Below are 14,524 nucleotides of genomic sequence, written 5' to 3'. Positions count from 1 at the left end.
AACAACAGTACAACCTAACCTAACTTTCCTATCATCTGGTTTTTGTTGTTTTTTGGTTCACTGTGTCAAACTAGTTTAGTTGGCAAATTTTTCTATTAAAGAAATCTGGAAAATGAATCAAACCTTTAAAAACCATTTCTAAATCAAATAATACCTTTACTAGCATTTCCTTGAAATGCTTTTATTGAACTGCAAAAGCCACATATGTTTCATCCTTATATTCAGTGCCTTGTGTATAGAAAACACTTTGGGATGGGACTCTGAACAGTTGGAGGTGTTTGATGTTGTAGATGCGGTAAAAGTTAATTTTTACGATCTTTTGAACATATCAAAGGTAGGAAAACATTATTAATTCTTAACGTTTTGGTTATTCATAATTACAGGTTGTGATTATCATTAAAACATATATTTCAGGATGCTTCTAGTTCTGAAATCAGATCTGCATTCAGAGTGTTATCTCTGAAATTGCACCCTGATAAAAATCTGGACGTGGATACGTCCGAAGACTTTCGGAATTTAGTGTCAGTGTATGACATCCTGAAAAGTCCCTCTAAAAGGAAATATTATGATGAAGTGCTGGTCAATGGTTTGCCAAATTGGCGCTCCGCCGTTTATTATTATCGATACGTTCGTAAAGTGGGCATGGCCGAAGCCTGTATAATTGTATTTGTCCTAGTCACTATAGGACAATATGCTGTTAACTGGGCTGCATATTTTGAAAGAAAATTTACTATAGTAAGTAATAAAAGTTGTATATAACTAGAGCATAAGGATCAAAAAAACTAGTAAAGTATTTTAAAAATTAAGTTTTTCTTGAAAATAAATTTGTGATTGACAGCAAGAAAACACCAAAAAACGGAGAGGTCGAAAACCCAAAAATGCAGATGAGGAGCCAGTAATTGACCTGCCAAAACCTTCATTTATTGATACTCTACCTTTTCAATTACCAAAGTTGTTATGGGTGACTGTGATGTCAATACCAAGTGCTGTAGGTAAGTAATGTCAATATGAATAATACCAATTGTCTCTATAATTCCTATGGGCCACTATAGCTAGCATCTACATTTTATGATAATTTAATTAACATCTTGACATTAATTGTTGCCAAATTTTGTTCAGTTGGGGAAATATTGAACAAAATATTTACTGAAAAAAGTTGTTTGTTAATCAACTGAATTTGGATGTCTGTCGAAATAGCCAACTTATTAAAGGTCAACATTAAGGGTATCATAAAATTGTTTAAAAAATATTCTTAATGAAGAAAAGGTTAAATTTGGCTTGCTTCACTTTGGGAGAGTTAAAATAAAGCCTTACTATTTATTTCAGTGTTGCCATATGCTGCCAATTTTCCTAGAAACTCAGAGAAGTATCACTAAAGCCATCTAAACTTTAAAAAATCCTTTTAATAGATAAATTTAATAGAAAAACAATTTTTAGCTAGACTATAATGTCACGTTTAATTTATGAGCCCTTTCGGATTCATTAATTAAACTGACTCACGACGTTAAACGTCGTGCCGGGATCTTAGTTTTAAGGATGGAATCAAACACTGAGTTTTCTATTAAACACTTCAATCTATTAACCAAACAATACAGTCATAAACACACTAAAAGTTGACAATTTAACAGTTGTACTTACATATGTTTATACGCTAAGGGCTTAGCATTTCTGGCGGCTGGCTTGGTCACTTGCGATGAGAACAACTTTGGAGAATGGACTACTTAACTTGATCTTCTTGACCGAGGAGAGTCGACATCTCGACTTCCTGGTTCAGCTGGTCGCACCACCGTGGATTGGTTCACACTCTTTATACTGCTAAAATCGGCGTATTTTATACCCGATTGATCGGCTGACGCAGTTTGTTATTGTCGCTTGTTTTTCACATTTCTGCAAAGCAGGTGGTGGTGACTCATCACCGATACGGTGCACTCGGTGCATGACACATTCGGTGCATCGTGATGCGACCTTGCCTCGTGCGCTTAACATTTCGCAATCCTCGATGTTTTTTAAGTTAATCAGTCCATCTTTTCAATTAACGGATTTTCCATTCGTGACAATATAATTGCAAAATATGTCATATTGCATACCATACTGTTTGGATTAAAGAAAGTGATCAAAATAAAAAATCCAGATTTGCATTTAAAAAAAAAGTAAAGTTGATGATGGTGACCAAAAAACGAAACGTCACAGGAAAAAACTTAACTTTATAGAGCAAGAATATCTCTTCAAATAAGCTCAAACCTAAATAAAAATAATTTCTCTAAATTTCGTATTTTTTTTTCGGATTTTGGTGAGTTTGATGGGGACAAACAGAATTTCGCTGTCGTCTTTTGTTTTTTTGTAATTGTCAAATTTTGACATCTTGGACAAGTCCCTGTAAATTTGTTTTTATGAGAGTTTGGTTTACATTTTAAAGTGTAGTCGTTGTTGTGTATACAGGGTGATTCACGGTGATGGTATATTAGAAGTATCTAGAGAACAACTCAATATTTTTCACTGAAATTTGGAGTGTAGCCTAGATTGGGTCCTTTGGACTTAATGGTGTTGCTAGATCAGTCAGAAAGAATACCAACTTTTGATTTTTAATTGGAACACCCTGTTTTTAATCTCATTTTTGAATTCCTGGCAAGAAGGCTAGTAATTAATATTAATACTTCCTTATACCCAATCTTAGATATTTTATAAAAATAGTGAATTTGTCAGCAAAACGGTGGTCTAAACTTTAATTAAATTCTCAAGTCTTGAAAGGTTTGCTGATGTGGCCTTTTGTCCTCAGTTAGACAATACTACATGGTTGAAAAGCCCAGAGACAGAAAATAAAAAAAACCTACAGAGTGGTCAATTTTAGGCCTTTTAGTCGGACAGATAAAAAAATTGCAAAAAGTCCGTTTTTTTAAATGGATCCATGGGTGTTTTATGGTTTGTAATAAAAGAACATTAAATTTAGAACAAATCCATGTATACATTTCCTATACCTAACTTCAATCGTTTCTGACATTAACAATTTTTCCTTAAAGGGCGCATTCAATCGTAATCCATACTAATCTGAACACAGTGTTCTTTTATTACAAAGCATAATACATTGGTGGTTGCATTTAAAAAAACAAACTTCTGGCAGTTTTTCTATCTATCCCACTTAAAGGTAAATAAGGACTACCCTGTACTTTTTTCATTTTCAGTCTTTGAATTCTTCAACCATGTGGTATTGTCTAACTGAGAACAAAAGGTCACATCAGCAAACCTTTCAGGACATGAAATAAAAATTAAATTTTAGACCACCATTTTGCTGAAAAATTCACCATTTTTATAAAATATCCAAGGTGCAAGATAGGTATAGGGAAGCTTTAATTACTAGCTTTCTTGCGAGGAATTCAAAAATGAGATTAATCCGACACGGAAAATTGTCACTAAAGTATTTACTTTCAACAAGTTTCAATAAGTTTTGATTCTGGGATGGATATAGACCTATTGGAGGTATCTTTAAAACATGTTTTCAAGATGTACCGGTTGTTCCAAATGCAGAACAAGTATCAAAGTTATATTTTTTCAAATGGAATACCTAGTATTTTATTTGATTTTCAGAATCTACGTTGAAAATTACATTGAGGTTTGGTACGTCTAAAGTTTACAGTTTCTCAGATATTCGCTATTTTGTAAAAATTTAGAACAAATTTTAAGGTTTAATCACTCAATCTCTGTTTGATTTTTATTAATCAAAATTTGCTTGGGAACTGCCAAATGATCAAGTTTTAGGATCAGTATAGATGAGGAATTATCTAGCTCATACAGGATGTCTCAAAATTTTGACCCAATAATTGCAACCTTTACCAGAATAACTTATCAAAATCAGATGAAACATCCTCTATTTTATGATTGAAGTAAATGCAAAATTTAATTGTCTATGGTTAACTGTTCGCATTTTCTCGGAAAGTCAACCCTTACCCTTGAGAAATGACCACAGATTCAAACTGTTTTAAATGACAGCTTAAATAGCGAACTAGCGAAATTTTTAGGAGTATATCGATTAAGATACTTAATAATGTTGCTGAAGGATTCAAAAACGGAGTTGGTATGTTTGTGTTTGTCTGTCCAAGTTTATGAATTATATTTGTAACTTGTATAGCAAATTTACAAAGTATAAAGCCACTATTTTATTCTAAGCTTTACTTAGATTAGAACTATAGATATGTAATTGGAAAATATACCAAGTGATCTATGAACGATATCAAAAATCAGTCAAAGTCAGCTCTAGTTTAAGAAATGTCGATTTTCCAAGAAAACGTTAACAGTTAGCGGTATGCAACCTTAATAATTTTCGAAAGATAATTAAATTTTGCATATACTGTAACCATAAAATAGGTGGGGTTCCATTTGATTTTGACAAGTTTATACTACTTAAAAATGTTACTTCCTACTATCTTATATGAGCTAGACAATTTATCACTTTTGGATCATGAAACTTAATCTTTTATCAGCGCCCAAACCAATTTTTGTCAATAAATCTCAAAGGAAGGTTGAATTAAATGTTAATATTTGTACTACAGTTTTACAAATTAAGGAATATCTGAGAAACTGTTAAGTTTAGACGTATCAAATCTCAATGTAATTACCTATTTATTTTCAACGTATGTATATTCCATTTGGAAAAATACAACTTTAATACTTTTTCTACCTTTGGGACAACCGGTACATCTTGAAAATATTTTTAAAAGATACCTTCAATAGGTATCACCCATCCCAGAATCCAATCTTTCTTGAAAGTGAATAGTTTAGTCACAATCTTCCGTGTCGAATAACGTGAATAACCCTGTATATCTTAGGACCTTCTAAAGAGGACCTAAACTAACTAGTATTTAATTTTCTTGATCTCCCTATACAGTAGAAAGATGTACATTATTTACAGTATTTTTTTATTTATTTACTGTCAGCTTGTTTCCTTATCTTTTTTCTAAATTAATACTTGATAAATTGAGGCTTAGGTATAGGACAATTTTGTTTTGAACACGTTTGCATAGTTTACACTATGCGTATAGCGTATACGGGACCATAATTAATAGAGAGATGAAGTGAGTAAGAACGTAAACGTGGCAGTTTTACGTTAACGTTAAGTATTACACGTTCGCGTAAATTGTAAAACGACATTTGAAGTAACAAGTGTGTTAGTTAAGTGAGTTAACGCAAGAGCTAAACCTGCTAAACGCTGTTACGTAAAATAAATAAAATGTAAAAGTAAATAATATAAATTATGAAAGTCAAGAGTAAAAAAAGTAAATTAAGCTGAATCGACAATAAAGAAATTAGACTAGACTGTCTGACTAAGTTGGAGAACATTTAAAAACTTGTAGGGCCATTTCTGCCTTGCAAATTGTGAGTTTTAAACCAGTAACTATAAATAGTCTATTTCCATTTAAAACTAACAATTTGCAAGGCAGAAATGGCCCTACAAGTTTTTAAATGTTCTCATCTCATATTGTTAACTACCAATCTGTGATTTATGTTAATATGTAGTTTTTTTAGCCTCAACACTAGATACAGAAAGATTTCCCCTTTGAGTGTGAATGAACGATGAGTAAACCTACTTCTTGATCAATGGCCGCATTCATAAGAACAAATCGATTAGCAATCAAAAAATTTTGAATTCTATGGGCAAAATGACGTTTAAGTAATGCTTTTTTGATCAGCAAGCGATTTATTTCAATGTATTCATAAGAAAATTGTCTAGCGATTGCTAATCGATGTGTTCTTATCAATGCGCCCAATAAACTATCAATAATCGGAGAAGGCATGTTTACATCAATGCCCACTATTTTAATTTCCAAATTTTCTATGTTTTACTAATTACCCTCTGTATAATAAGTTTTTTCGCCGATTGTCAGTAAACCTGTCGTTTTAGTGCCTAACGACAGGCTGTAAACAACCACTTTTACTGCCGCTTACCTGGCGCAGGGACAATATAAATATGACATCGTTTACACAACATAAAATTTAACATTTATTAAGAAAAAACACTATAACATTTTTGGAGTCAAACATTCAAAAGTATATATAATTATTTATAAACATTAATAGTAAAATGAGAACATCCTTCTATTATTATTGATTTGTCGTTCACTTCGTTAGAACTATTTTTCAAATACACCGATAAACTAGAAGTTTCATCTTTTCTCTTCCCACTGTCACTGCAGGTGGGAATATTCGCTAGAATTTTTTCACTAATCACACTTTTGTTTTCGACTGAATTCTCCATGTAGCCTTCAGCAACACTTGTGGACTTTCATCCTGCATGTCTTTTTAGCATTGTGATGTCAGCTCCAGAATTAACAAGCCAAGTAGCAGACGTCCTTCTAAAGCAATGTCCAGTGTACTTCTGAGCATTTGGTAGTTTTAAATAAGTTGCTATCTCTTGTGGCATAGCACCAAATTTATGAATTCCAATAACTTGTTTTAATGCTTTACCCCTCCAATATCTGAAGAAAAATCTTCGGCTTTCAAATCCAGAAGGATGATAAGAAGCATATTTTCTATACATGTCCAGGTGTTCTGATACCACAAAAGATCTCGGTCTCTTCGTTTTGGTATCAGGAAGGGAAACTAATAGCTTATTGCCCATATCTTCAATAACATCTAATTGCATTCGCACAAGTTCGTCACTTCTACATGCTCCGGCAATCGCAAGAACCGCCGCAACCTAGACAAAAATAGACAAACCTAGACAAAGTTCTGAAACTTACTTTGGTTGATAAATAGGTGGCATCTGGAGCTTCCGATAAAAATTTAATAACTTCTTCCTTCTCAAACACCTTAGATTTTTTGGGTTGGTATCCATCTTTCTGCCTTTTTAAAAAAACCCTTAGTTTCAAATACTTTGCCAAATCTACATTAAGGTGGATTTGAGCATAGAATATACACTCCACAATGTAGAAGACTTTAGTTTTTGAGACAGCTCAGCAAAATATGCGATTAACACGTTTTCTGAAAACGAACCGATGTTCTTGTTCTTCCGGTAATTCATAAATCGGCAGTGTCTTCATATATTTTTTTCGATTTTTCCGGTAGGAGATTAATTTCTACATTCCTGGCTGCTTCTCGCACCTCCGGAGGCGTTAGTGGTACATCATCATCACTCTCCATAGTCTCCATCATGAAGAAACAACTTATAAATTTGACGAAACTTTTAGATGTCAATTTTGGCTTATTTAAGATCGTAATCATAGCAAGTAAACAGGTATAATTATTGTTGTAGGTACATCATAGGTGGACAGTTTTCATTATTAGAAATAGGAGAGGTGTATTACTACTTAAATATAAAAAGTTATTCTGATTGACAATTATCGGCGAAAAAATTATGTGTTTGACTCGGCAAAAATGCACATTTACTGCCGCAGCGCTATTCATTGCCGAGTCGAAGACGAATGTGCTACTTTTTCGCCTTGTAAAACAAATAACTATTTTTTGACAGATAGTTTAAAAAGTGCAGTGGCGCATCAAATTGTAGAAGCCACAAAGGTACCACCTGAACCAGAACCTGAGCCGGTTAAAATCAAAACGATTCGAAAACGGAACAAGTTTATTGTTCCCGAAGGCCCCAATTTCGAAACGGACACCACTGGTCAGTTGGACTAATTTTTGTAGTTTTCTCGATTCTATTTATATAGTATTTTGGTTAAAAGGGAAAACCAGTTCTTCTACAGATCAAACGTCACTCCCTCCAGTGTCAGGAGGTCTCTGGACTGATGATGATTTAGATGAACTAATCCGATTAGTAAAAAAATATCCTCAAGGTTGCACTGGTCGGTAAGATAACCTGATAATCGAATTTGGAACTGAAAAGTGACAATTGATTTTACTAGATGGGAAAACATTGCAGAAGCTTTGGGTCGGTCAGTTCCCGAAGTGACGCATATGGCCAACAAAATGAAAACCATTTACAAACCGCCAACTGAAAGAGAAGAAGAAACGTGTCAAGTTAAGGTGAAGCAAAAAACGAAAAAAACCGCCGACGCAACCGGCGATAACATCACAAAATGGACGCAAGTCCAACAAAAATCTTTTGAGGAAGCCTTAGGCAAATATGCCAAAGGTGTTCTAGATCGATGGGACAAAATCGCCAGCTGCGTCCCTGGAAAAACAAAGGTTATTTCTGTTAACGGTGAGGAAGTAAAATTATTATAATTTTTTTAAATTACAGGATGAGTGTGTTCTACGATTTAAATATTTATCGGAGATGGTTAAAAAACAGAAGGAATCTGCAAGTGATAATAACAGTACGGACGTCCAATTGAGCTGATTTGTAGAAATATTTTTGTATTCTAAAGTTGAAAACACAGTGTTTCCTAGTAATTGTTTATATGTGCAAAATAAAGGATGAGATGAATTTTAAATACTGTTTTTTTTTTTAATAGGGAACTTGAAAACGTTTTTTTCTTTAAAAATACTACTAATAATCTTCAGTACACTAGGGGAGACCGACCAACAGTGAGACATTTTTATTTTGAGTGGCATTATTTACTAATTTTGGCGCTTAAGGGGATTAAGGGGATCGGTAACGACTTTACGTTTTTCGATCGCGATGCTTGGCCTACGTGTAGAAAAATATACCAGGTGTCCAAGAGCACCCTGGACATAGGAGATTAACATGGGAAAACTGTTTTGATTTTTTTACGCCTGTACGGTTGATTTGATTGAAAAATCGTATTAATGAAAGTTGTAATACCTATCACGGACTAGTTTTCTGTATTTTTTTCAGATCTGTAACTTGAGCCTTTTCGTCGTAAAACACGAACAAAAATGCGAAAAATTTTACTTTTTACCTGCACTGTATAAGCGGTTGTCGAGCAACCGTACCAGCAACAATGACCTGTTTACCCGTTGCTCGACAACCGCCTATACAGTGCAGGCCAAAAGTTTAAATTTTCGCATTTTTGTTCGTGTTTTACGACGAAAGGGCTCAAGTTAGAGATCTGAAAAAAATACAGAAAACTAGTCCGTGATAGGTACTACAACTTTCATTAATACGATTTTTCAATCAAATCAACCGTACAGGCGTAAAAAAATCAAAACAGTTTTCCCATGTTAATCTCCTATGTCCAGGGTGCTCTTGGACACCTGGTATAAAAAACACTGTTCGTTCTTTGTTTCTGTCGATAAAACTACGACAGTGTTAACGCAGACATTACTGTTTAAGCGGCGATGCTCCTAGAGTAATATGGAACAAAGATGCAAGATTTCCGCTCCGAAATTCGAGCAACTTTTTAGTCCTATCTTTTAACCCAAATCACGACTTTAATTTTTAACTTATTTGCGTGATTTTTTTTTTATTAAATAGCTAAAGGTTTGGGGAATGTGCGAAAGTTATTTTTGTCACCAAAAAAGTTTTGCAGGTAGGAAAAATAGTGACTTGAAAATTATGGTAATTTTAGCATTTTGTTAAAATGCTTCTAAATATTTTAATTGACGTAATATTAAAATTATATTGACTTTCGCACATTCTAGCAAGTGTCTTCTTTCATATGACGTTTAAAAAACAGCAATATCTAGCCTAGTTTTTTTTTTAATTTGGGTGAAAAGTCATAAAATGCATTGAATCTCCCATAAGACGTTTTGCTTTACCGATGCCCTTAATGAACTTTTTATTTGATTCAGGTCATCTTACAAGGTCCAAGATACATTTTGCAACATTAAATATAGGTATAATGTGTTTTATGTCATCAAAAGTATTCAATATGGAATTTGTCTTAGTGCTGGACTCCAGTGCCCAAGATTGAGACAGCAGTAACTCACGGCCGAGAGATATTTCTCAAGGAATACCGCAGGGAGCCATTTTGGGCCCGCTACTGTTTTTAGTTTATGTCAACGAGCTTGCGGAGCGGTTGAATGGGAATATTTCCCTCATGTGTTAAATGTCCCATAGAAGCAGTGCATTTTCACCAGAATGACAACGACAATTCCACTCATGTACAAAAAATGCCATATATACGTCATCAAAACACGGTTTGCTAGCGGCTAATAAGGAAGGAAGAGAGTTTGCTAGCGGATAAAAAAATCGGATAAATTTTGCTGTTGATTTCATTGTTTCCACGGATTTTCACTACACTTCTATTGTTGCAATGTCTCACCTTGAGATTTTTGCTGGCACTGTCAATTTTGATGTTTGTTCGTTTTGTTTTGGTTATGGCTCGCTTCGGATAGAATTCTACTGCATAAAATCAAAAGAACCAGAAAAATGTATTTCTGCACAAGGCAGTCGCAGTCTTATTATATTATTAATTATATTCATGGAATTGTCTTATCAAATACCATTCGAGCTCAGATTTTGAACAGGATAATTTTTCCGCTTGTCTTCTCATACTTTCTTTATGGTACAAAACTCGACCTTTTTGGCAAAATCACTCGAGCTACGCTCTCGTGATTTAGTTACAACAGGTCTCGTGCAGTTACACCAAAAAGAAAGTGTTCTAAGACAAGCACAAAAATTATCCGGCTAAATCTGAGCTCTTATGGTATTGCCCCCGACAATTCCATTCATGTACAAAAAATGCCATATATACGTCATCAAAACACGGTTTGCTATCGGCTAATAAGGAAGGAAGAGAGTTTGCTAGCGGATAAAAAAATCGGATAAATTTTGCTGTTGATTTCATCGTTTCCACGGATTTTCACTACACTTCTATTGTTGCAATGTCTCACCTTGAGATTTTTGCTGGCACTGTCAATTTTGATGTTTGTTCTTATCGTTTTGGTTATGGCTCGCTTCGGCTAGAGTTCTACTGCAGAAAATCAAAAGAACCAGAAAAATGTATTTCTGCCAGTACAAGGAAGTCGCACTCTTATTATATTATTGATTGTATTCATGGAATTGTCTTATCAAATACCATTCGAGCTCAGATTTTGAACAGGATAATTTTTCCGCTTGTCTTCTCATACTTTCTTTATGATACAAAACTCGACCTGTTTGGCAAAATCACTTGAGCTGCGCTCTCGTGATTTAGTTACAACAGGTCTCGTGCAGTTACACCAAAAAGTGTTCTAAGTAAGACAAGCACAAAAATTATCCGACTAAATCTGAGCTCTTATGGTATTGCCCCCGAAAATGGTCTGCCAATATGCCGACGATACGTCCGTTGTTTTGGCAGAAAACTGGTGCTCAGACAATTGCTTAAAACTAAACCTACAAAAAACTGGTTTGATTAACTTTAGTAAAAATAAACCAAATTATTCAGTTTATGTCCCCTCTCATGGCAAGGCAACCAGTAAATGAGAGCATAAAGTTTCTGGGAGCCACGATGGACTCACAGTTTGGTTGGGAGATCAACTGTCAGATACTTGTATCTAGATTGTGCAGCGGTTGTGCTCTTTTACGCAGACTTCGAGATGTTCTCACTATCCAATCAATCCGGACATACTAACTTTCTTGTATCCAGTCATTGATCACCTACACTGTCTTGTTCTGGGGTGCTTCTAGTAGCAGCGCATCAGTGTTTGTTGCACAAAAACGCATTATTCGTGTGATTTTTAACCTTAAACCCAGGACAAGCTGCAGGCCTTATTTTGTTAGGCTTACCGCCCCATCTTTATACTTTTTCTCCCTGGTAATGTTTATGAGAAAGAACCCTCATTTGTTTCCTAAGAACCGGGATCATTCCGCCCTAAGAATGTCACTTGAGACTAGAGGTGCAAGTGAACCCCGAATCCCTCAACACAGGTCAACCTTTTTTGAGAGAAGTTTCATAAAGGGCTATAAAAGCGTACAAAATGCTGCCGCCCGCTATTCGTAACACGGCTGGCGTCGCCGTGTTTAGGGAGAAAGTCTTCCACTTTTTGAAATTCAATATCTTGGTAACATGAAGAGCTAGAGAGGCCATTTTTAACCTATTTTGTAGTATTTTTTATGCTTTTTCGAATGGCGTAGGAACGAATTTCCTGCGAATTTAAATAAAAGAGCTACGATTTTTCAAAAAGTAAAAAATATTCTATTTTTGTCAAAAGTGCAATTTTGGCAAATTTTTATTTTACTCTATAAGGGTTCCAATCCACAGCAAAGGGCATATTTATTCAAAAGAACCTTAAATTAGGTGAAATAAGCACAAAAAAAGCACTTTCAAATTTTTCACTTTCGAATTTGTTGCTGCCTTTTTTCTCGTCTAGATCTTGAAAAACATCCGCACTTATTTGAATAAAAGATTCGTCTTCTGATGATGAGTCTAAAACGGGTTCTTCATCCGAGCTTTTGGAATCCTCAAAAACTTTCGTTTTGACGTTTTGTACTTTGTGAGTTTTTTAAAATTTTATTCTCTCTTGCCAAAGCCTTTTCCTCAATTAACTGTTTTTCAGGTGAGTCGGTGGCGATAATACTCTTTCCTTTTCTTCGAGCAACTTGCGGCGGATCTGCTCCTGAGGTTGAGCAAGTGGGAATCGCCTCTTCGACTTGCTGGTTCTGTGTTCATTCTGAATCATTGCGATTAGTTACCTCTGAAGGAATAAAATCTCGGTCGGTAAATACCTTTGCATCAAAAGGATAAACTCCACATTTCTTAAATGCATTAATAATATTGCTTGGAGTAAGAGCTTTTCATGAGCAATTCTGACACATTCCGCTACCTCGTAGATTGAAAACGGTCATCATCATCCAACTGTCGATAGAAGCATTATATGCCACTGAGGATGCTTTATAAACTCCCACATCTAAAGGTTGCATTTTATTTGTAGAGTGGGGTGGAACAGTCAATATTGTGACACCACTCGCCCTGAACTCCAAAGCTGAGGTGACTTGTCATAAATCAAAAGTGCTGGATTTTCCTTAGAGCTGGAAGAATATTGTCACGAATAACATAAGTTGCACCATGTTCCGTTACCTAGTCTGGCCCCGGTCTCCCCCAGTGCACTGCCGAATCAGCGAGACCGGCAAATTGGGGTCATGAGACGAGTATTTAACCAGCGTCTCAAGCCATCGAAGATGACTGGTCTCTGGGTCGGTCTATCGAGCATCAGTCCGAACTTCCTAGTGCCCGGACGGCTCGATACCTTCTTGGAAATCCAGGCTGAACAGACTAGAGTCCTTACGCAACCCAGTGGTGACCGTCGGGACTCTTGACCCTTTCAGTACCTAAAGTAAGTCCTTTAGGGCGTGTCGGTCATAGGGGTTCCCTGCTCGTATCGAGCGGGTTTCGCTTGGCGACACTCCAAGGGGGGCTTGCTGTGCATAAAGTAAATCCTTCGGGCTTGTCGGACATAGGGGTTCCCTGCTCGTATCGAGCGGTTTCCGCTTGGCGGCACATCAGGAGGCCTTACGCACACTCACACACACACACACCCCCACGCACCCCCTCGTAGAGAGAGTCCCATGGGCGTCCCGCCTGTAGCGGTACTAGCGGCCCTCTTAATCTGGGAGTAAGATTTAGTTAGGCATCATCGTCAGTATACAAATAAAGGAGACATACTTGAGCTACGTTTGTTGTTTCTCTTCCTGCGCTACCCCCAAAACGTGACAATATTTTATAAAATGCTCCATGACTTTTAGAAACAGATCTTGATTCATCCATCCACTGGGAGTAGCAAGTCCCAATGTACCAGGAGGGGCTCCTCGAATCATATGTTCTTTGAAATGGGTTCTCGGAAACACTAAAGCTGGAGGTAAAAACTGGCCTGACGCGTTAATAATACAATAAGTGGTAACAAGCGTGCCCCTCTCCCCAGTTACTGTAGCGGTCACGTCTAAATTGAAAATTCTTCGTCCATCAGCACAGTGAGGGCTTCTTGAGTAAATACTTTGCAAATTTTAAAAAAAGATTCCAACATTATGTCGGTTAAAAGATGTGCAACGAGAAAGACTACATCCTTCCGGCGTTCTAAGAGACAGTCGAGAATGCCGATTCCGAAAACCTCGATACCCAAAATAATTTAATGTCAAGCTTGACACATTACTTTTGATCACAGATTTTTGGTGTTACTTTCATTGGTAATTAAAAAATAAGTACCAAAACCATGTCAAGCGAAGAAAGTGATATTAACAAAGATATGTTATTAATAGATGATTTAGCATATGCCAAATTTAATGCTTGGTTCAAAGATAAAAATGTAAATCATATAAACGAGAAGGCCTTGTTGGCCTATTTCGAAAGAAAGAAGAATTCCACCTTATGGAGCCTCTATTCTATGTTAAGAACGGAACTATCTCTAAAAAGGAATGTGGACATCAAGAAATTTACTGGTTTACTTGCATTTTTAAAGCGCCACTCCAAAAATCATCAGCCTAAGAAGTCAAATGTCCTGACGAAAGAAAGCATTGCTAGTTTTCTGTATGACACCTGTATGTACCTGTTTATGACAATATCTAACGTATTTTTTCACCCTGCTATAATAATGGGTATTTGTTATTTTAGGTGGTCTTGATTATTGGGTATCAATTTAGACCTGCGCATCTCAGTCTCTGCACATTTAGCTGTCGTATCAATTACGATATACAATATTGTATCAATAGTTTGCCACTATAGTAATAAAGCAAAAGTAGGAAATCGCTCATTAGGTC

At 35.8% G+C, this 14,524-nt stretch overlaps 2 protein-coding genes across 3 annotated transcripts; one reads left to right on the top strand and one right to left on the bottom strand.

The window, feature by feature from the left end:
* The first annotated feature begins 26 nt into the window (after positions 1 to 26).
* LOC145725725 (uncharacterized protein F54F2.9) lies at positions 27 to 8,381 on the top strand. 2 transcript variants are annotated; one of them, XM_081974587.1, is made up of 7 exons: positions 27 to 334; positions 415 to 735; positions 839 to 992; positions 7,460 to 7,609; positions 7,671 to 7,794; positions 7,851 to 8,133; positions 8,189 to 8,381. In XM_081974587.1, the coding sequence occupies exons 1-7, from the start codon at positions 176 to 178 to the stop codon at positions 8,285 to 8,287; spliced, it is 1,290 nt and encodes a 429-aa protein (XP_081830713.1). In that variant the 5' UTR covers positions 27 to 175; the 3' UTR covers positions 8,288 to 8,381. The 2 variants fall into 2 exon arrangements, with proteins under 2 accessions (XP_081830713.1, XP_081830712.1); XM_081974586.1 differs by having other exon boundaries at positions 7,656 to 7,794.
* Positions 5,985 to 7,140, bottom strand: LOC145725571 (uncharacterized). Its single transcript, XM_081974366.1, has 4 exons — positions 7,093 to 7,140; positions 6,732 to 6,908; positions 6,528 to 6,688; positions 5,985 to 6,467 (listed from the first exon to the last, which is right to left on the bottom strand). The coding sequence occupies exons 1-4, from the start codon at positions 7,138 to 7,140 to the stop codon at positions 6,275 to 6,277; spliced, it is 579 nt and encodes a 192-aa protein (XP_081830492.1). The 3' UTR covers positions 5,985 to 6,274.
* Positions 8,382 to 14,524: the final 6,143 nt, after the last annotated feature.

The sequence above is a fragment of the Ips typographus genome, linkage group LG2, assembly GCF_016097725.1.
Source record: "Ips typographus isolate SLU linkage group LG2, UJ_Ityp_2.0, whole genome shotgun sequence".
Lineage (NCBI taxonomy): Eukaryota > Metazoa > Arthropoda > Insecta > Coleoptera > Curculionidae > Ips > Ips typographus.
The sequence above is the reverse complement of the archived record's forward strand: the minus strand, read 5'-3'. Positions and strand labels throughout refer to the sequence as shown.